Source organism: Penicilliopsis zonata (genome assembly GCF_001890105.1).
Source record: "Penicilliopsis zonata CBS 506.65 unplaced genomic scaffold ASPZOscaffold_8, whole genome shotgun sequence".
Lineage (NCBI taxonomy): Eukaryota > Fungi > Ascomycota > Eurotiomycetes > Eurotiales > Aspergillaceae > Penicilliopsis > Penicilliopsis zonata.
Window position 1 is genome coordinate 1,039,315 of NW_019208918.1, and position 18,913 is coordinate 1,058,227.

The following is an 18,913-nucleotide window of genomic DNA, read 5'->3' on the forward strand; positions in this document are numbered from 1 at the left end:
TATATTATATGGTACTGATCATTTGCATGTCTCCAGCATTTTGCCGATGACTCCCATCAGTGTGCCGTTCTCGAGAGCTGCGGCCACTCTTTCCTTGTCCGCAAGTTGCTTATTGACTTCATCGGCGGTACTGTGGGTGCCTTCTTTGATGCGCACATCAACCCGGAATCTTGAAGGGAGTGACTGCTCGAGACGAACGCGTACGCCCAGACCTATTACAGTCGCTAGGCTACAGTGAGAGATGGTAGGCGTGATTAAAACTGTAACAGTCCGAAGTGGTGAATCAGGTATGCTTGGAAGCGATGGCTCAATCAAAATATCGGGAAGCGAGACAACGGCCAAAGCCCCCAATGAAATAGGATGTTCTGGGTCGGATATTGTTGATACGAGGTCAGGATTGAAATTAGCAGATGTCAGACTATCATGACTCTAATAGTAGAACCAACCAAAAACTTCTTGTTCATCGATAGGCTCCTCTGTCAACTCATCTAAGCTCTCAATGTCTGAATCGGGATTGTATTTCCCAAAGGAAAACACGTCATCCGTATTGACAAGCGTGGAAAGCGAAGATGATAATAATCCAGTACCGCTGACACTAGATGTCGTGACCGGGGTACGTAGGCGTGTGGGAAGATCAGCAGCACTGAGAATGGTGGGGTTGGAGTTCTGCATGATTAACCTGTCTATGGATATAGAAGTAACTAATACTGTTGTTTGCGAGAGGTAGACTTCCTAGCTTGAGGTGACTAGATGATACTTCCAAGTTTCAACTAAAAGAGTAACTAAAATGAGGGAGGGGCTGCCTTAGGTAGATGGTAGATACCTAGAGACTGCAGCCACCAGTGGATAAGTCATGTCCTATCATAGCTTATATTATATAAGACTAAATCACGTGGCTTATAGAATAATTTATCGATTCTAGAAGAAAAAAGCATTTATGCCTTGATGATCAATGATTAATTGGGCAGGATCAGCCATGAGTGAGGGTAACCCCTTTACTATTAAGGATAAGGATTATTTATAACTTAGAAATGGCTTAGCCCACAATAATTAGACGCGGTATAAAAATCTCATGGAATTACAATACTTTGTTTGAGGAAGAGGTGGAGGCGAATTATTGCATGAAATTTCAAACTTTGACTGCTAGTGAGGGGATGTCTAGGGCGGTGTGACTCGATTCTGCCCACACGTTGGCCTTGCCAGGAAAGCGGCGAGAAAAAAAAAGTCCCGCCCCCCAAAAAAGACACTGAAAAAAAAAGTGGGTTTCGGCCTTCCTAAAATCCAAACCCGCTCCCACCCAATCCATCATCGAGGGTACTTCTGGAAATTTTTCTCTTCCTTCATTCCACCTTCTTTTGTGGGTTCTACCTTTACTCTTCCATCTCCCTCATTTTTATCTTCCACTTCAATCATGTCGGACGAAGTCTACGAGGGTGCCGTCGGCATCGATCTTGGTGAGTTGAAAATTTTTAATTTTGTACATCCACAATAGTTTCAGTGCGATAAGAGCTAACAGCCAGCGCAGGCACGACTTACTCTTGCGTTGCCAACTATGAGGGCACCAATGTCGAAATCAGTGAGTCTTGGTCTGCATGGAGTCAGTTATATGAATATAGTACTAACTTATGATTAAGTTGCCAACGAGCAGGGTAGCTACACCACTCCCTCTTTCGTTTCTTTCACCGACAAGGAGCGTTTGATTGGTGAGGCTGCCAAGAACCAGGCTGCTATGAACCCTCAGAACACTATCTTTGACATCAAGTGAGCATTACAATTGAAATATCCTATCTTGAAATCACTACAAACAGTGAAATCTAACAAACGCCAGGCGTCTGATCGGTCGGCGGTTTGATGACCCCATTGTCAAGAAGGATGTCGAGTCGTGGCCTTTCAAGGTCGTTGACCAGGGTGGAAACCCCGTCGTCGAGGTTGATTACCTTGGCGAGACCAAGACCTTCACTCCCCAGGAGATCTCCTCCATGGTGTTGATGAAGGTAAGCCCTGCTGCCTTTTTTTCTATTCTCTTTTGACATGCAAAAAGTTAATTCCTCTATAGATGAAGGAGGTTGCGGAGGTGAAGCTTGGAAAGAAGGTTGAGAAGGCCGTCATCACTGTCCCGGCCTACTTCAACGACAACCAGCGTCAGGCCACCAAGGACGCTGGTGCCATCGCCGGTCTTAACGTCCTGCGTATCATCAACGAACCCACCGCCGCTGCTATCGCGTATGGTCTTGGTTCCGGAAAGTCTGATAAGGAGCGTAATGTCCTGATCTACGATCTTGGTGGTGGTACTTTCGATGTTTCCCTGCTTAACATCCAGGGCGGTGTTTTCACTGTCAAGGCTACTGCTGGTGATACTCACCTTGGTGGTCAGGATTTCGACACCAACCTTCTTGAGCACTTCAAGAAGGAGTTCCAGCGCAAGACTAAGAAGGATATGTCTGGCGACCCCCGCGCTCTTCGTCGTTTGAGAACCGCTTGCGAGCGTGCCAAGCGTACTCTGTCTAATGCTACTCAGACCACCGTCGAGATTGACTCTCTCTTCGATGGCGAGGACTTCAACTCGAACATCACTCGTGCCCGCTTTGAGGAACTCAACGCTAAGGCTTTCTCCGGTACCCTGGACCCTGTTGAGCAGGTTCTTAAGGATTCCGGCCTTGCCAAGAACAAGGTTGACGAGATTGTCCTGGTTGGTGGTTCGACCCGTATCCCTCGCATTCAGAAGCTCCTCAGTGATTTCTTCGACGGCAAGAAGCTCGAGAAGGTATGATCCCCCCCATTTTGCTTGGTAAGTGAATCAAGTTGACAAAATCTCTTTATAGAGCATCAACCCCGATGAGGCTGTTGCCTACGGTGCTGCCGTCCAGGCTGGTATCCTTTCCGGCAAGGCCACCTCTGCCGAAACTCAGGATCTTCTGCTCCTTGACGTTGTTCCCCTCTCTCTTGGTGTTGCCATGGAGGGTAACATCTTCGCCCCGGTTGTTCCCCGCGGCCAGACCGTTCCGACTATCAAGAAGCGTACCTTCACCACCGTCGTGGACAACCAGACTACTGTGCAGTTCCCCGTCTACCAGGGTGAGCGCACCAACTGTGCCGACAACACCTCCCTGGGAGAGTTCACTCTTGCTCCCATTCCTCCTATGAAGGCTGGCGAGGCTGCTCTTGAGGTTGTCTTTGAGGTTGATGTCAACGGTATCCTCAAGGTTACTGCCACTGAGAAGTCTTCCGGCCGCACTGCCAACATCACCATCTCCAATGCTGTTGGCAAGCTGTCCACCACTGAGATTGACCAGATGGTCGAGGGTATGCTCCCCTGCTTTCCTCTTTGATTTGGGGTTCGTTGCTAATTTTTGTCGTTAGATGCTGCCAAGTTCAAGACTAGCGACGAGGCTTTCACCAAGAGATTCGAGACCCGCCAGCAGCTTGAGTCTTACATTTCCCGGGTTGAGGATATCATTTCTGACCCTACCATGTCCATGAAGCTGAAGCGCGGCAACAAGGAGAAGATTGAGTCTGCTCTGAGCGATGCCATGGCTCAGCTTGAGATCGAGGACTCCACCCCTGAGGACTTGAAGAAGAAGGAGTTGGCCCTCAAGAGACTCATTACCAAGGCTATGGCCACCAGGTAAAGATAAGTGCCGATACCTACACGAATATAGAGTTTGATGTCATTGAATGGCCGATATCTTTTCATTTTGACCATGTTCCCCCGACTTGTTTACGTATCCCTTCTGCATAAAAAATCGAATCATTCATGTCTTTGAAGGCGTATACAAGACTTCTTTGTCTAAGCATGGTCATGTCATGTCTCTAATGCAAATGCTTCCTTTAACATTTTCAATTCTAAAAGTCTCTTTGGAATGAAGTCAAAAGCTTTTTATGATTACACGGGCCTAGGTCCCATATCTTACTTACACATCATCAACTTGCACATCATCGTGCCCCTTACATATATGAATATAACTTGAAATCTTTTTCTTCATAGGTACTACTGGTTCCGTTTACAATATCATTGCCAGGTATTCATGGATTGTTCTCAAATATTCTTGTTTTTATCAGACCATTATTAATCAATAGGGAGAGCGGATCAGGCTGAGGGGTTCGCAGGTGAACAGGGTTATGACAGGTAAGACACCGTAGGTTGGCTGCAGCGCTATCATTACTTAGACGATAGGTATACTCTTTTCTGTTGCCTCGTTCAATTTGGGGCTTCGGCTACATCGATATCATTACCAATTCGTACATCTGGTGGTATCTTGATACTCCTTCCTTCTCTTGGTGTGGTCTGCAGTGGTTTTGCTGCTTGCCCCCGGCTTCTGATCATCCCCAACTTCAATATTATTCTTCTGTATTCATAATCCTGTTGTCTTTTCATATTCCTGTTCTACAGCCCACTATATGGGGCATGTACTTGCTATTATTTGAAGAATTACATCAATATCGTCTCTTTAACTTACAAGATGACCACAACTAGCTATCCTAAGGTTGACAGGCAGTCATCTACACGAGGCATCCTAGCTATAATTGGGTTCATGAGTCTTGGTAATGTCACAGTACAATTATGCTCTAATATATATAGGAGTCTATATTCAGCCGCATATAGTGGTATGTGTAGCTTTTTTTCCCCAACCATTGGCTGAGGGCTATTTTTATAAACCTACACTTCGCAGCCTAATAAGTATTGATGATGAGGGGTTATTTGCTTCAATAATTTCCATAAAATCAATATTACTCTTAGTATAAAGGGAGCTAACTAATAAGGCCCCTTACTACTTAGATATAGAGAAATTAATTTAACAATAGTTATAGTATGCCTGACATATTTGATTAAATAAGCTACAATAAGGCTTCTTAAGGCTTAGCTTGCAGCTTTGATGATACCCACTCTATTCATCTCTAACTAGTAACCAACGGGCATTTATTTATCTTTTGCATGTAAAATTAGCTTCTATTATACAGCACCAGTCCTACAGATTGACACCTTACTCTCTTCTACCAGCATATTATATAGGATACGACCCCAAGAGCACATTCACATAATGTTGGCTTCTCGTCTCTACCGCAATATACTCTTTGGAAGGAATGCTTGCTCCATTACAGCGCTCAGCCAACCTCGAATCGCAAACTACCGATTCCACAATGGCGGGCTGACTTTTAATGGACGACAGACCTTTGCCACTTCTCCTGCCCTATGCAAGAAGAAAGACAGTCCTTCAAAAGCACCTGCTCCTACAGCTAGCGGAACCCCCGAGGATCCCATGGAACTCTCCGAATTGCATGATGGTATAGCAACTGCGCTATCCCGACTTAAAGATGAATTAGCGCAGCTGCGAATGGGTGGACTATCCAACACACAAACAATTGAAAGCTTGCGGGTGCAGCTAGGCAAAGAGTCCAAAGAAATCCTGAAGTTAGGGGATTTGGCGCAAGTCATCCCGAAGGGTAAAAGGATGTTAACCATTCTAGCAGGTGAAGAAGATGTAAGCTAAAATTTATTGCCTATCAACTAGGAGCCCCCCCCCAATTGCTCTTGAGCCTTTGCTAATAATGTCCTTGACTAGCACATCAAACCCATCACATCAGCAATACTTTCCTCCGATATGTCTCTTACACCCCAGCAAGATCCCCACAATCCCCTGCAGCTGAACATTACCATTCCGCCTCCGACAAAAGAGTCCAGAGACAGAATCACACAGAGCGCAAAGGTGGCCATGGAAAAAGCTGTCAACGCGATTCGCGACTCGAGATCGCTCGTACACAAGCGTCTTCAAGACATGCAGAAGAAGAAGATCGCCAGGCCGGATGATGTTCGAAAAGCTCGTGATCAAATGGACAAAGTTACAGAGAAGGGTCAAAAAGAAGCCAAGGCTCTGTTCGAGACGTCGAAGAACGCCCTGCAAAGTGCTTGACCATGCAAGGCTTCTTAGAAGCGTCCCACCTGGTTTGGGTGATGCCTGTTCGTTTCCTGGCCAGACTCAAATCCGTCAAGCAGCTCATTGAAATTACGGGGTTTTCGGGCTGGAATACCATGTATATTAAAGCTGGGCCGCAAAAATATTATGAAAATACATATCTTAATTCCAAACTAATGTACAAAAACCATCCTTGTGTCACCTGTGCCCTGATCATTGTGTTTTCCTGGAAGAAGGTTTGGAACCAATAAGAGATTCAAGCTTGGTGATGAATTGTGAAGTCTTGCCGGCAGTGTTGTATGTCTGGTTATTGCCAAGGTTCTTCAACACTTCAAGAAGAACGGGTGATCTATCAGATTGCAATTGACTCTGCTTCGGGTATTTCCCCGCAACCAAACTTTCAAGCAGACCTTTTCCAGACTCTCCGGATATTTGAGCCAAAGAGATGGCTTCAGCTTCAACGAGTTCACCTTTCCGTTGACTCAGCCGATCCGCCCGTTGCTGCGCTAGCTTGTTGGCTTCGTCCACCGCCTGGTTCTTTTCTTCTTCATTCATGAAGAGAACATTCTGTTTGTGGAAAAGTCGTTTTCCTAATTCCTGAGGTGACACGTATCCATTGGGATAGCGCTCGCTGAGCGACAAGAGCTTCTCAACGACACTGTTCACGCGACCGGTTTCGTCTGTAGGCAAGGAAGGCCACGTTTCCTGCAACTGAGATAAAATGTTTTGCTGAGGAGTATATCGCACAGGCTGCTGCGTTTCTTTTTCTTTCTGTTCAAGAAAGACCTTTTCTATCTGTGCTGCCCTCGCTTCATTCTCTCCTTCCCCCTCTTCCTGTTTCCTTGATGGACGCGAGCGGTTTCCTGCCTTAGTTTTGGGGCTCCGTTTGACAGATTTCGAAACCGGGAGCGCATTGAAAGTGCGGGGACCTCGAGGGGACGATTCGTTCCGGGCACTGCGAGATTTGGGGCCACGGAAAATCTTTGTTGATTGGGCATCAGCCTGCGTGGCCCCAAAGGACCGCGCATCGATGACACGCTTCGAGCGATTGGCGCCAGAGCGGTTTGCCCCAGGCTTGGAGCCAGGCTTCCTAGGCGATGAAGGAGAAGGCTTGGAGACGGCGGTTTTCTGTTCAGACGCAGGACTATCGCGGCCTAGCCAAGTCAGTTTTACATAGTTGGCAAAAGAAAATTTGAAATCTTGCTCTGGTGGGATATGAGAAAAAAGTGAGGTTCAATGGTGTAAGTCCAATAGAAAAAGAAACATTACACAATTACATACCAATCTGTTGATGGCTTTTTGTCGTTTGAGAAAATTGGCGAAGGGGGAGAATGACACACTGGCTTAACTTAGAACGGCCATATCTTGAGGGTAATTGCTGCAATTGCTGCAGCTGCCGTAAAGCCATGCTGATAATAATGGAGTCCCTGCTGTTTTATTTTAGGGGCTCAATGGACAAGACATGGCAATAAAGTCCATCATGAACATTGAAATCTTGTATGCTAGCCACTAGCCAGTAGCCGTGTCACGTGTGACCCACAACTGCCTGGGAAACCTATCTACTACATAAGTCTCCTTCAGCGCCTCGTCCATATTATCAAGCTTGTTTATGCCAATGCCATTCTATTCTTAGCGAGATGCTCCGTCGCAAGCCAACAGCTATAACAATAACCTCCGAAGATCTAGCTATCTTCGAAGATTCACGACTTCACAAACTTTCACCCCAAAATAACAACACTTCTAGCCACTCCAAAACGGCTTCAGGCGGTCTGCTTGACCCGAGCGACGAATTGAAACCCCTTCCAGGCGATAAAGCAAAGATTGTTCGATCTCGAGAGGAGAGAATTGGGATTAATCGACGCACCTAATGTTGACGGGCTCTAATCGGAGAAGCCCGAGGATACCCTGAACCTCAAGAATTTCAGTGAATGAGATTTGAGTGTCAGCGACTAGAAGCTTCAATACTCAGAACGAAGTAATATGTGCTGCCATATACAAGGTCAAGCTCATGAATGAAGACTATTCCATCTCTTTTGTACTGTGAAAAACTCGCACCGGCTGCAAAGATTTCTGACAATGCCAGTTGACCCTGTTCTTTTTGTCCAAAGAATCCCCTTTATGAAGAAATGAACCAGAAATAGAGGGCAAAACAATCATTTGTCTTTTTCAAATCATATATACCCCTGAGACTAGCCAGGTGGGGTCTTTTATAAGTTTGACTATTCTTATTATCTGTCAAGTTTTTTGATTAGCCAAGAAGAGTTGAGTGTGTATGAAGGAGCTAGAGCATGACATTTTAATGGCCTAAACATTTGAGTAGATTGGATATAATTCTGGCAAACTATTCCTGCTGCGTATGTTGGAGGACAACATGGTATATAACTAAGTAATATCTCCAGACCCGATGATTTAGCATCTAGCACTGATGATTTCTGATAATCACGAAACTCAATCCAATGCCGGGCTTTTAGGTTTGATTCACAAAGGGCTTTCTTGGCTCTTAAATGTACTTGTCAGCGTATGTACAGACAGAAAGTATGGTTGCAAGTATTCAAGGCATGATGATGCAAGCCATCGATGGGCATGATATACAAAGGCTTTGTTTGCGAATGGTGAAATTCTATGTACACAGCAGAGATGACCTTGTAGAGAAATGATGTCAACTGACTGCATCAGAGTGAGGATATATTGGTCATTCCACAGCAAGAGCTATTGACGAGACCCTTGCATATTAAAAGTCCAGCGAAAGCGTAGACCATATGTTTCAAGAATGATAGCTTTGGAAGAAGCCATCACCGATGTGAGCAGGCTCACTCCTCTTGTTTCACGGTGTCTGCAGATCCAACGTCAAGGCTTGAGTTCCACCTTCTCTTGAGGCCTTGAGGATCATATACACTGGCAACACTTCGTTGCCAATCTCGCGCTGTTATCATAACGGGTTGGCGGTTAAAGGTAGACTGGACCATGGGAGGAGCAGGCGTGACAGAAACTAATCTTGAGGATGATTCGTACGGAATATGATATTGAGTGGATGCGGCCATCGAGTTCGATACTACTTGGGTGGTATTCGGTATTGGAACAGGAGGTGAACTGGCGCTGATGTTGGATGGAGATACTGAGAATGCCATGTCCCATTGACTAAAGGGAGCGTAAGTGACTTGTCTTCAACCCCAACTTTATGCGAACGGGCAACTTACTTGATAATGCGAGTTGGATCCCAATTACTATCATCAACCAACGAGGCACCACTCGGATGGGTTGAAGGGTGGTTGTGTGGCATCAACTGTATGGACTGCATTCGAGAGGGATCGGACTTGGAGTCTTCAGCACAAATAGACATTGGTGGAGTAACGAGGGCCATGGATGAACGCACGTGATCGTGAATGTCATTTTGGGCTTGGCCTATATGAGGATATTGTGGTTCGAAAGGAGGAGGACTGGGATGGTAAGGCTCTGACGGACTTCCGTAAGGAAACGTTGGCTTAAGGTCAAATGGACGGTTGACATCGGCGGAAAATGCAAGCCTGAGTGAGTCAATCTGCGCTTGAATCTCCGGCATCGGCCAGGCAGCTGAGCATTGCTCTAAGATACGCATATGTCGAGTGAAGTATTCTCTTGCGTCTGTGTTGAAATCAGGATCAGGAGATGTGATTGCAATCTGCAAAAGTAATATTAGCAACATGTGGGACATCAAAGTGGAAAACACGCTTACCAAATGCAACATGGTACATGTTAGTATGCAGTAAATCGCAAAGTTGATGCCCCTTTGCATGAAAAGCAAACCAGATAAGCCAAATTTCCCCAAGATTGCCTCCTGGAGGCGACATAGGTTTTTTGCCGAAGAATAGCATAATGACAGGTGGGCTTTCCAACCACCTCCGGCAGCGAAAGATTTGGACGCAACTATTTGTGGCCTATGCAGCAGGATAATCCCTAGATGACAATGGGAGTGCATATTGGCGACAAAGTGAGATGGAATCCAAGGAGAAGACCCGTCGTGAGGGTAAGTCACCTGTAAGTCAGGGGGAAGATTATGCAACCAGCCGCTGAAGAGCGAATTTTTCTCGGAGAATCTGGGGTCGCCTCCCCAATCTTTCTGTCTCTTGATCTTGTGATAAACGTCGGTGATGATACGGATATGATATGCATTGCGAATGAAGTAGGCGAATTGTCGAGAGCGACTAATCTCGAACTGGTCTAAGCCCTGAATGTTCAAATCCGGATGCATATCAACTGTGTTTGGGTCGACGCCGTAGTCAGAACGGCCTAGGCTTGGTTAGAAGCACTGAAGTTTCACAAATGCCGCTCATCTTCATACCTTGGGGAGCTCCGATCATGACTTCAACCACTAACAACGCCTGCCAAACTCTTGTTTGCACCAAACATTCCGCTGGATCTAACTCGCAAATGCCGCCATCTGTATGGACGTTGTAGTGCTCGTGTAAATCAAGATCTTTGGCCATTGATACGATTGTTTTCACAGTTTGCCAAGAGCGATAGTAGTAACCCTTCTTCGGCGCCGATTCTCTAGCTTTAAGTAGCAGGAGCAATGCTTGGATGGTGCTCAGGCGCGGCACATCCATGAAGCTAGGCTCGTGTCCTGTTGGAAATGGGATGCTGTTAGCATATTATGGATGACGAGGCAGGGATAGTTTTCGTCGAACTCACGATTAGCCAGTGCAAGCCATTGAGCACCTTGAGCAGGATCATCAGATAGTCTGCCTGCACAAGCAAATAAAGCTTCCAATAGAAGAGGGGATATCGCATGACGCTCATTCTGCCATTGGTGATAAAGGCGAGAGCGATGGATAACAGGAACATAAGGGTGAATGTCTTCGAAGTAGACTCTGAAATAACCCATGGCTTCATTTTCAGATGGCATGAGTTCTGGAGGTATGCGTACCGCAGAACCTGCTCCAATATTCAACGGTGGGAGATCTTCTGCTTCATCTTGGATAGGCGCTTCAGGTTCCAATCTGTTCTTTCTTTGTTGCCGAATGTATGGCGCTAAAACCCGTCAATAATAGCTTGAATCCAGAGGTACCAAGGAACCCCCTTACCTATACCCGTCTCATCGATCCTCAGTTCACCAAGCACCCCACTGAGGTTTTCCGCTGTGGACTCATCTTGATCGATGAGAACACCATGCTCTACATTGACTGTTTGTTGTTGAGCTGTCGAGAAATTTTGTAGCGGCGTATATGCATGTGCGATCCCCAGATGACTCTGGGGTTGGGACTGCGTAATATATTGAGGAAGAAAACTCATTCCATCTGTGTATGTTTCAATCCCTCCACCGGAAGATGAATTACCATCTTGGAACCTATGATTCACAGCGAAGGACTGGTGTGGGGTATCTGATGCACCGGGGACATTTGCAAGCTGATCTGCTTCGATCCCCGGATCCATGGTACCAAAGTCACCATCCTGCCCAATTGCCGGAGGTACACATATCAGCTTTAGACGGACACAAGCTGAGCAAGGCCAAGTATTTGTTGTCGCGGCATCACACTTGATCTTGCGTTTTCGACATCCATTGCATGCTCGCATTACTAAATACTCCATTTCAGTACATAAATCAAGAGATCTAGATGGTCAGGATTGCATACCCTTCAGCCTCTTATGTCTATTCTGTTCGTCGACGAAGACATAGTCTGAGTAGAGAAAAAATAGTCAGCTTAGCCACCTAAAATGGGTTCCGGTCTGGGAGAAATCCTGTGCATAGAAAGAGAGCTCTAAGAATGGTTTCCTTACTCTTCTGCCCCTCTCTGGCAGGGCCGGATGGCGGTGCAAAAGCATAACCTTGCATCCTAGAAAGCCGCTGGTCTTAAAGTGACGTAAATATGCAAATGAGATGTCGTAAGGCGTTTGAACTGTAGCAGAAAGCAACCCAGATTCCCAAGGCACACAACCTGATATTGATTGAAAAGGGTTTCAATTGCCCTGCCGCTCCTGAGGTGCAAGAATTGTTGATATAGAAATACTGTACTGTATATTTATTGTGGCAAGAACCCAAAAGTCGCCAGCACTGATGATGAAAAAAATATCATGCACATGTAAGGGCTGACCACATAGGGTATTAAAGTGTGGCAATATAGGACTTCTTCTATAATCAGACAAAGTTAGCATTAATGATCCCAGCAATTGCAATAGAAAGTTCAGAAAAATCATCATATATCAAGGCATTATAAAGGAGATCTTTGGTATAAGCTACAGTCAACTGATATTATAAATAAAACATTAATTCAATGAATTTTGAAACATTTTGTCAGCGAATCAAGGCATGGGTATATATGAAAGGGAAGGTTTATGCATGCCCTGGTATGCAAGATACCAGCACATCCAGTATGTAGGGTTGGTTCTGGGGGTACTTGCTGCATAAGTATATGCGAATTTCTCCCCAGTAATCCCAAGGATTCAGTGATATATATGCGGTGACTCATATGTCGATTCTGGTCATAGAAGCAGAGGACAGGATGTCTATCGAGAAATCATACATGAGGGTGCAAACATCTCGACTAGCGCAGGTCAAAGGAGAGGACAGAACTACCTCGGGCTATATATACGTAGCTCGGTATCTTCCAGTCTGTAGTGTAGTTCAGGTTTATTAGCAAGCTGGAGGATGAAAATGAAAACATAGTGACTTCAATGGCAGAGTGGTATAGTCGCAAGAGCACTTGGGGGGGGGGGGTAGAAGTCAAAAGGTATAGCAATGCCTTCAATCCGAGCGCAGAGTACCTAGCGAGCAGTATACTATTGCGCATGAAGGAGAATATTGTGAAATTATACCAAATATCATGGGATAGGCGCCTTACTTTCACAGCACTCTCTTAACAGCAGTCATATGGTCAATCATATATGCGCCTGGCTCAGGCATGCAAGCACCAAAGGTAGCGATGGCTTTCTAGGCCATGTCCAATTGGGTGTTGGTCTCACAATAGAATAATATGTCGCAGCGCTATGTTGGCATTGAAGGGAAGCGCTAGGCATGCTTTATTGTATGAACATATTCCATAGGTATGCAAACCACGCGAAGGTTGCTGGGAGAGATGATCGGTCAAATGAGTGTGGCGGGCGGGCTGATCGCTGTGGCGTGGGGCAAAAAGAAGTACCTAGGTTAGATAGGCTCAAGGCAAGTCCGCATCGAGGAACCTTGTATCAGTGCTACTCCGTACACGTAATGGAAGTTTCAATTTGAGCCGTCTTTGAAAATCCCAAGTAGAAAAATTGGGGGGAGGGGGTTAAATGGATTATTCGATTAATCGAAGCTTTTGAATAATTTATCAAAGTCTTGTTTCAAGCTAAGTACATATCAACAGCTCGCGAAAAGAGGACCTAATGTATCTGGGTCTATAGTTACAGTAAGTGTATCCAAAAGTCAATGACCGAGGCAAGCTTGAGAAACCAGCAAGAAGGCGTTGCCTACCTGGGAGCCGTAGATACCCCCAGGTATTCTGTAATCATGAGCTCTAAATATCAATATCCATTTCATCCTGGTCTGAATCATTAGACATCACGTTGGATTTGACAGAATCGGGCTGCGCGGTCGCGTCCCCGCTTGCGGCTGCTTGGTTTGATTCACTGCGCTCGCTTTGCTTTGCTCTGGCTCGTGCCCTGGACTCGATGATCGCTCGTCGCACGTTGTCGTGTTCCTGAGGGACGGTTAAAGAGGCCGGTTCTCGGTATAAAACAAGCTCGTTGTTTTTCTTGGAACTGTTGGTAAGGATCGACTTCGGCACTGAAGCAACATCTTTAATATTTGGCAGGCAGAAGGTAATGTACTGCTCTTGAGCCTCAATATCTCTTATCTCCTGTTCTAGGTCGTGTATATATATCGTGTCCTTGGTATCATCCAGCAGCATCCTCTCATTACTTTCTATGAGGGATGCCTTGGAGGGGTGATCATTTCGTGGGGGGGGGCGTTTAGAATCTACTGCACCATGCGAATTATCAAGGCTGTTAATGCGACGAATAAAATATATTTCAACAATACGAGACAAAGGGTGTCCATATTTTACCTAGTTGTAGATGTCCAAATTTCTTCGCAAGTGGTTGATCCCCCTCAAGGTCATACTCGGCAGAGCGTTTTTTGCCGTTTCCCACTGCAGGACACACCATCCCCGTGGAATATGGTTTGGGAAGCTTGCTTTGCGTTTAGTTTACATGAAAAACATTCATTCTGCTTCCATCGATCCTTTTTGTGCAAAAAACAGATGACCATTAGCGTTTAATTATTCTTATGCATGTCCCTTCATGCGAGTTCCAGAGCTTTCGAGGGTTGGGGGTTTGGTTTTGAGTCACAGTTTTTCGCTTTTTAGGTCCAACCCCAGAAACTTTTCTCATCACCAATTCAGTCTAACCCCACCACGATCTGTCACTACCATCTTGATTAAAGGCTTCAGAACGATGTCTCGTCTCGAAGGTGGTCCGGAATGGACTGCTCCTTATGTTCGAGAGACCTTTTTGGATTATTTCCAAAAGAAAGGTCATACATTCGGTAAGATTTCACTTGGAGCCACCCACGCTTTGCGACATGCTACCCCTCCAACTATTTTCTTACTAGGAATTGATCTTAACTATAATTACAGTGCCTTCTTCGTCCGTTGTTCCACTATCGGATCCAACCCTGCTCTTCACAAATGCAGGAATGAACCAATATAAGTCCATATTTCTTGGAACTGTTGACCCTCAGTCCGACTTTGCCCAACTGAAACGCGCCGTGAACTCTCAGAAGGTGATTCATTATAAATACTGGATATATTATTCTGGGCTAACTTGCTTTATCTAGTGCATACGCGCTGGCGGTAAGCATAATGTAAGAGGATTCTGGAAGCCCATGAAACTCTTTTCGATATATCGCAACTGACTCTTTCACATAGGACCTGGACGATGTGGGAAAGGACAGCTATCACCATGTATGCATGCCGGATTGGAAACGCTTGATATGACCTGGCTAACTCGACCTTAGACTTTCTTTGAAATGCTCGGTAACTGGAGCTTTGGTGATTACTTCAAGGAAGAGGCTATCAAGTATTCCTGGGAACTTTTAACGACCGTCTATGGCTTGGAACCAGAGCGCTTGTATGTGACCTACTTTGAAGGAGATGTGGCCGGCGGCCTTGAACCAGACCTTGAGGCCAAAGATTTATGGCGCGCAGTCGGGGTCCCAGAAGATCATATCCTCCCCGGAAACATGAAAGACAACTTCTGGGAGATGGGTGATCAGGGCCCTTGTGGACCATGCAGCGAGGTTCACTATGATCGCATCGGTGGCCGGAATGCCTCCTATCTTGTGAACCAAGATGACCCGAACGTCATTGAGATCTGGAATAACGTTTTCATTCAATACAATCGCGAGCCGGATAGGTCGCTGCGACCTTTGCCCAATAAGCACGTGGACACTGGCATGGGATTCGAAAGACTTGTCTCGATCCTCCAAAATAAATCGTCTAATTACGACACTGATGTGTTCACACCCCTTTTCCAGAAAATCCAAGAAATCACTGGAGCCTGCGAGTATCGCGGAAGGTTCGGTGCCGATGACTCCGATGGCATTGATACTGCTTATCGAGTGATTGCGGATCATGTTCGCACTCTGACATTCGCGATCTCCGACGGTGCTATTCCTAACAACGAAGGCCGCGGCTATGTCGTCCGTCGGGTTCTTCGGAGAGGAGCTCGCTTTGCTCGGAAGTATTTCGAGGTTGAGATTGGAAGCTTCTTCTCCAAGCTCGTGCCCGCTCTCGTTGATCAGATGGGAGACATGTTCCCTGAAATAAAGAAGAAGCAACAGGATGTCATTGAGATTCTCAATGAAGAGGAAATTTCTTTCGCAAAAACCCTAGACCGGGGAGAAAGACAGTTTGAACACTACGCACAGCAGGCTAAACTCAAAAGTCTTAACAAATTGCACGGTGCTGATGTGTGGAGGCTCTATGACACCTTCGGCTTTCCGGTGGATCTGACCCGTATCATGGCAGAAGAACGGCAGCTGTCTATTGACGATGCGGAGTTCGAAGAGGCACGTCTGAAAGCAAAGGAGGCCAGTAAAGGGCAAAAGAAAGCCGCAGTGGATACCGTCAAGCTTGATGTTCATGACCTGGGCAAACTTGAGAAGATGAATGATGTTCGCAAGACCGACGATGCGGCTAAATTCGAAAAGGGAAACATCACCGCTCAAATTAAAGCGATCTATCACGGGAAATTGTTTCATACATCGACCGCAGACATCCCAGAGGGTGAACAATTGGGCATTATTCTTGATCGGACCAACTTCTACGCTGAACAAGGCGGGCAGGAAAATGATACGGGCAGGATCATTATTGATGGTCAAGCAGAACTTGAAGTCGGTGATGTCCAGCTCTATGCTGGCTACGTACTTCACACAGGGTTCATGAAATATGGGTCGTTCAGCCTGGATGATACCGTCATTTGTGAGTATGACGAACTTCGTCGCTGGCCTATCAGGAACAATCATACAGGGACGCACATTCTTAACTTTGCTTTACGCGAAGTCCTTGGTGACGGGGTTGAGCAGAAAGGCTCCCTGGTGGCTCCCGAAAAACTAAGATTCGATTTCTCCAGCAAAGCGGGTCTATCAGAACAAGAACTTGCAGAAGTTGAAGCAAAGTCTGTTGAGTACATACGCCAAAATTGCGCCGTATACTCCAGAGAAGTTCCTTTGGCAACCGCCCGGGAAATAATGGGAGTTCGTGCTGTTTTCGGCGAAACTTATCCGGATCCTGTACGGGTCGTGTCTGTTGGAGTAGAGCTCGATGAGATTATGAAAGACGTCCATAATCCCCGCTGGAAGGAGGTCAGTCTTGAGTTTTGCGGTGGGACGCATGTTCAGAAGACTGGCGACATCAAGGAGCTGGTGATTCTGGAAGAAAGTGGTATTGCGAAGGGTATCCGCAGAATCATTGCCGTTACAGGAGAAGAAGCCATTGAGGTGCAGCGGGTGGCAAAGGAATTTGGAGAACGCCTAAACCGCCTAGATGCACTCAAACTAGGCCCTGAAAAAGAGCAAGAGGCTAAGCAGATCCAGACTGAGCTCAACCAGCTCACCATATCTGCCATCGAGAAAGCTAAACTTCGTCAGCACTTCACAAAGATCAACAAAGAGGTCATCGATGGGCAAAAGGCCCAGCAAAAACTCGAGTCTAAGAAGGCTCTCGATACGATAGTCTCATATTTTAGCAATTCCGAGAATGAGGGCAAATCGTCGCTCGTCGTACAATTGCCTATTTCTGCTAACTCCAAGGCTGTCAGCGAAGCTCTCAACCACGTCAAGTCAAAAATGCAGGACAAGTCGGTCTACATTTTTGCAGCAGACCCCGCACAGGGCAGAGTTGCCCATGGTTGCCATGTCTCGCAGGTCAGTTGACTAGAATCATACTTTCTCGTGGACTTTACTAACATGTATTAAAAGACCTTAGTCGAACAAGGGGCCTCGGCAAGTGAGTGGGCCGGTGTCGTCTCTAGTATGATCGGAGGTAAAGCTGGAGGCAAAGGCTCAACATCTATCGGGAATGGTATCAACCCCGATAAAGTCGACGATGCGATTGCACAGGCTACCGATTATCTCAATCGATTCAAGTTGTAATCTAGCAGCAGCTGTTGGTGTTATATATGATCGATTATGGCATATCGGCCTCGTCATGCAATTGTTTCTATTCAAACTACAAATTGTCCCTGTCCTACTTTTTTCAAGTCTTGAAAAGATGGCAACTATCGATTTTGCAGGTCAGATAGTTTCGACGTTTGACGTTCGATATTTATTTAAATGGGTGACAATCCTTTTTAAGTATCATATGTCTGGATGTCTGTATGTCTGTAGGAATATCAAATACCCCACTCTACATCTCTCCACACTGGGCAATAACCACATCCTGATTAGGCTTTTCTCGAGTAGTGCGAGTATGCTCAATCATGTGGACGATATCCATGCCATCGATGACTTGGCCAAAAACAACGTGTTTATTGTTGAGAAATGGCGTTGCGGTTGTAGTGATGAAAAACTGACAGCCATTTGTATTCGGACCAGCATTCTGCAACAAATCAGCTTCCATGCCTCAGCAAGTAAGGTTAGCAACAATATCGATGGCCAACAGACCGCCATGCTCAGTAAGCCAGCACGATCGTGCTTCAGAGCGAAGTTCTCATCCGCAAACCTCGAGGTCCCGTAGATAGAAAGACTGCCTGTGCCATCGCCATTAATGAAATCTCCACCTTGGATCATGAAGTCTTTGATCTACATAAAGACGGTCAGCAAGTCATGGATCCAAGGACCGGGGCCTATATAGACACACCACCCGGTGGAATTTACACCCTTTATAGCCCTGGGGACGTCCTTGTGGGTTTTTGCTTTCTCCAGTACAGAACTGTCGGAAATTCTCTGCTGTTTTCGGGGTGACATCTGCAAAGAGTTCTATTTTGATCCGGCCCAGAGGCTCCCCTATACGAATTCGAGTTTTGGTCTTAGCTTGCAATGCCAGCACATCTGTGATTCATGTTTTTCTTTTCCTGGAAAGATTCACTCTTTCTCGTTATATCAATGCTGTGACATTGCTTTTCTTCTTTGAAGACTTCAAGCACAGAAAAAAAAAAGCCCAACGCCATAATATAGGCTGAGAAACAGCTTGCGGTTGCTATAGTATATAAATCCACTTACCAGCAAGGTTTATATCGAAAAAAACAATAGGATTGGCTTGCGAGGTCATCTTGGTCATGTGCTTTTATCTGCTACAATGAAGTGGCTGATCTGCAAGGAAGTTAACTGGTTTGAAGAGAGTTATGTCCCAGGAAGTATCTGAGAACTAGTGATTCAAGTGTGTATGGAGTAAAGGAATGAACTTTATTTTCGCCTTGGATGCTCCATACTCGAGCAGTCCATCCAATTTCTATTTAAATGATGCAGAGTCGTAAGATTTGTATTTACTACCTATACTCTGTTTGTACACGACAGAGTAGGTTTTTTTTTTTTTCATTTACCTGAGAGA

The 18,913-nt window shown here is 45.8% G+C and overlaps 9 protein-coding genes across 9 annotated transcripts; 4 read left to right on the forward strand and 5 right to left on the reverse strand.

The window, feature by feature from the left end:
- Window positions 1-18: 18 nt before the first annotated feature.
- On the reverse strand, window positions 19-672 carry ASPZODRAFT_26186 (hypothetical protein; the record flags this gene model as incomplete). Its single annotated transcript, XM_022728031.1, has 2 exons — window positions 19-365; window positions 447-672. 2 exons carry the CDS (start codon window positions 670-672, stop codon window positions 19-21), a joined length of 573 nt encoding a protein of 190 aa, XP_022580828.1.
- A 611-nt stretch (window positions 673-1,283) lies between these two features.
- ASPZODRAFT_133352 (hypothetical protein) lies at window positions 1,284-4,020 on the forward strand. The gene is made up of 7 exons (XM_022723255.1): window positions 1,284-1,454; window positions 1,526-1,576; window positions 1,635-1,761; window positions 1,829-1,994; window positions 2,057-2,764; window positions 2,823-3,303; window positions 3,361-4,020. Exons 1-7 carry the CDS (start codon window positions 1,412-1,414, stop codon window positions 3,627-3,629), a joined length of 1,845 nt encoding a protein of 614 aa, XP_022580829.1. The 5' UTR covers window positions 1,284-1,411; the 3' UTR covers window positions 3,630-4,020.
- An 874-nt stretch (window positions 4,021-4,894) lies between these two features.
- ASPZODRAFT_2102939 (hypothetical protein) lies at window positions 4,895-6,060 on the forward strand. The gene is made up of 3 exons (XM_022727705.1): window positions 4,895-5,082; window positions 5,171-5,480; window positions 5,562-6,060. Exons 2-3 carry the CDS (start codon window positions 5,259-5,261, stop codon window positions 5,907-5,909), a joined length of 570 nt encoding a protein of 189 aa, XP_022580830.1. The 5' UTR covers window positions 4,895-5,082; window positions 5,171-5,258; the 3' UTR covers window positions 5,910-6,060.
- Window positions 6,061-6,125: 65 nt separating this feature from the next.
- ASPZODRAFT_152503 (hypothetical protein) lies at window positions 6,126-7,320 on the reverse strand (the record flags this gene model as incomplete). The annotated part of the gene is made up of 2 exons (XM_022725862.1): window positions 6,126-7,066; window positions 7,194-7,320. 2 exons carry the CDS (start codon window positions 7,318-7,320, stop codon window positions 6,126-6,128), a joined length of 1,068 nt encoding a protein of 355 aa, XP_022580831.1.
- A 229-nt stretch (window positions 7,321-7,549) lies between these two features.
- Window positions 7,550-7,780, forward strand: ASPZODRAFT_67162 (hypothetical protein; the record flags this gene model as incomplete). Its single annotated transcript, XM_022729431.1, has 1 exon — window positions 7,550-7,780. The coding sequence occupies one exon, from the start codon at window positions 7,550-7,552 to the stop codon at window positions 7,778-7,780; it is 231 nt and encodes a 76-aa protein (XP_022580832.1).
- Window positions 7,781-8,722: 942 nt separating this feature from the next.
- On the reverse strand, window positions 8,723-11,721 carry ASPZODRAFT_67523 (hypothetical protein; the record flags this gene model as incomplete). Its single annotated transcript, XM_022729469.1, has 8 exons — window positions 8,723-9,050; window positions 9,110-9,570; window positions 9,625-10,178; window positions 10,231-10,512; window positions 10,581-10,919; window positions 10,973-11,464; window positions 11,522-11,566; window positions 11,667-11,721. 8 exons carry the CDS (start codon window positions 11,719-11,721, stop codon window positions 8,723-8,725), a joined length of 2,556 nt encoding a protein of 851 aa, XP_022580833.1.
- A 1,444-nt stretch (window positions 11,722-13,165) lies between these two features.
- On the reverse strand, window positions 13,166-14,210 carry ASPZODRAFT_133361 (hypothetical protein). Its single transcript, XM_022723256.1, has 2 exons — window positions 13,931-14,210; window positions 13,166-13,845 (listed from the first exon to the last, which is right to left on the reverse strand). Exons 1-2 carry the CDS (start codon window positions 14,028-14,030, stop codon window positions 13,382-13,384), a joined length of 564 nt encoding a protein of 187 aa, XP_022580834.1. The 5' UTR covers window positions 14,031-14,210; the 3' UTR covers window positions 13,166-13,381.
- Window positions 13,971-17,679, forward strand: ASPZODRAFT_2103593 (hypothetical protein). The gene is made up of 7 exons (XM_022727706.1): window positions 13,971-14,409; window positions 14,501-14,646; window positions 14,701-14,727; window positions 14,792-14,827; window positions 14,881-15,529; window positions 15,590-17,289; window positions 17,344-17,679. The coding sequence occupies exons 1-7, from the start codon at window positions 14,166-14,168 to the stop codon at window positions 17,515-17,517; spliced, it is 2,976 nt and encodes a 991-aa protein (XP_022580835.1). The 5' UTR covers window positions 13,971-14,165; the 3' UTR covers window positions 17,518-17,679.
- On the reverse strand, window positions 17,364-18,816 carry ASPZODRAFT_133364 (hypothetical protein). The gene is made up of 4 exons (XM_022723257.1): window positions 18,586-18,816; window positions 18,224-18,369; window positions 18,028-18,165; window positions 17,364-17,962 (listed from the first exon to the last, which is right to left on the reverse strand). The coding sequence occupies exons 1-4, from the start codon at window positions 18,632-18,634 to the stop codon at window positions 17,771-17,773; spliced, it is 525 nt and encodes a 174-aa protein (XP_022580836.1). The 5' UTR covers window positions 18,635-18,816; the 3' UTR covers window positions 17,364-17,770.
- Between the last annotated feature and the right edge of the window lie 97 nt (window positions 18,817-18,913).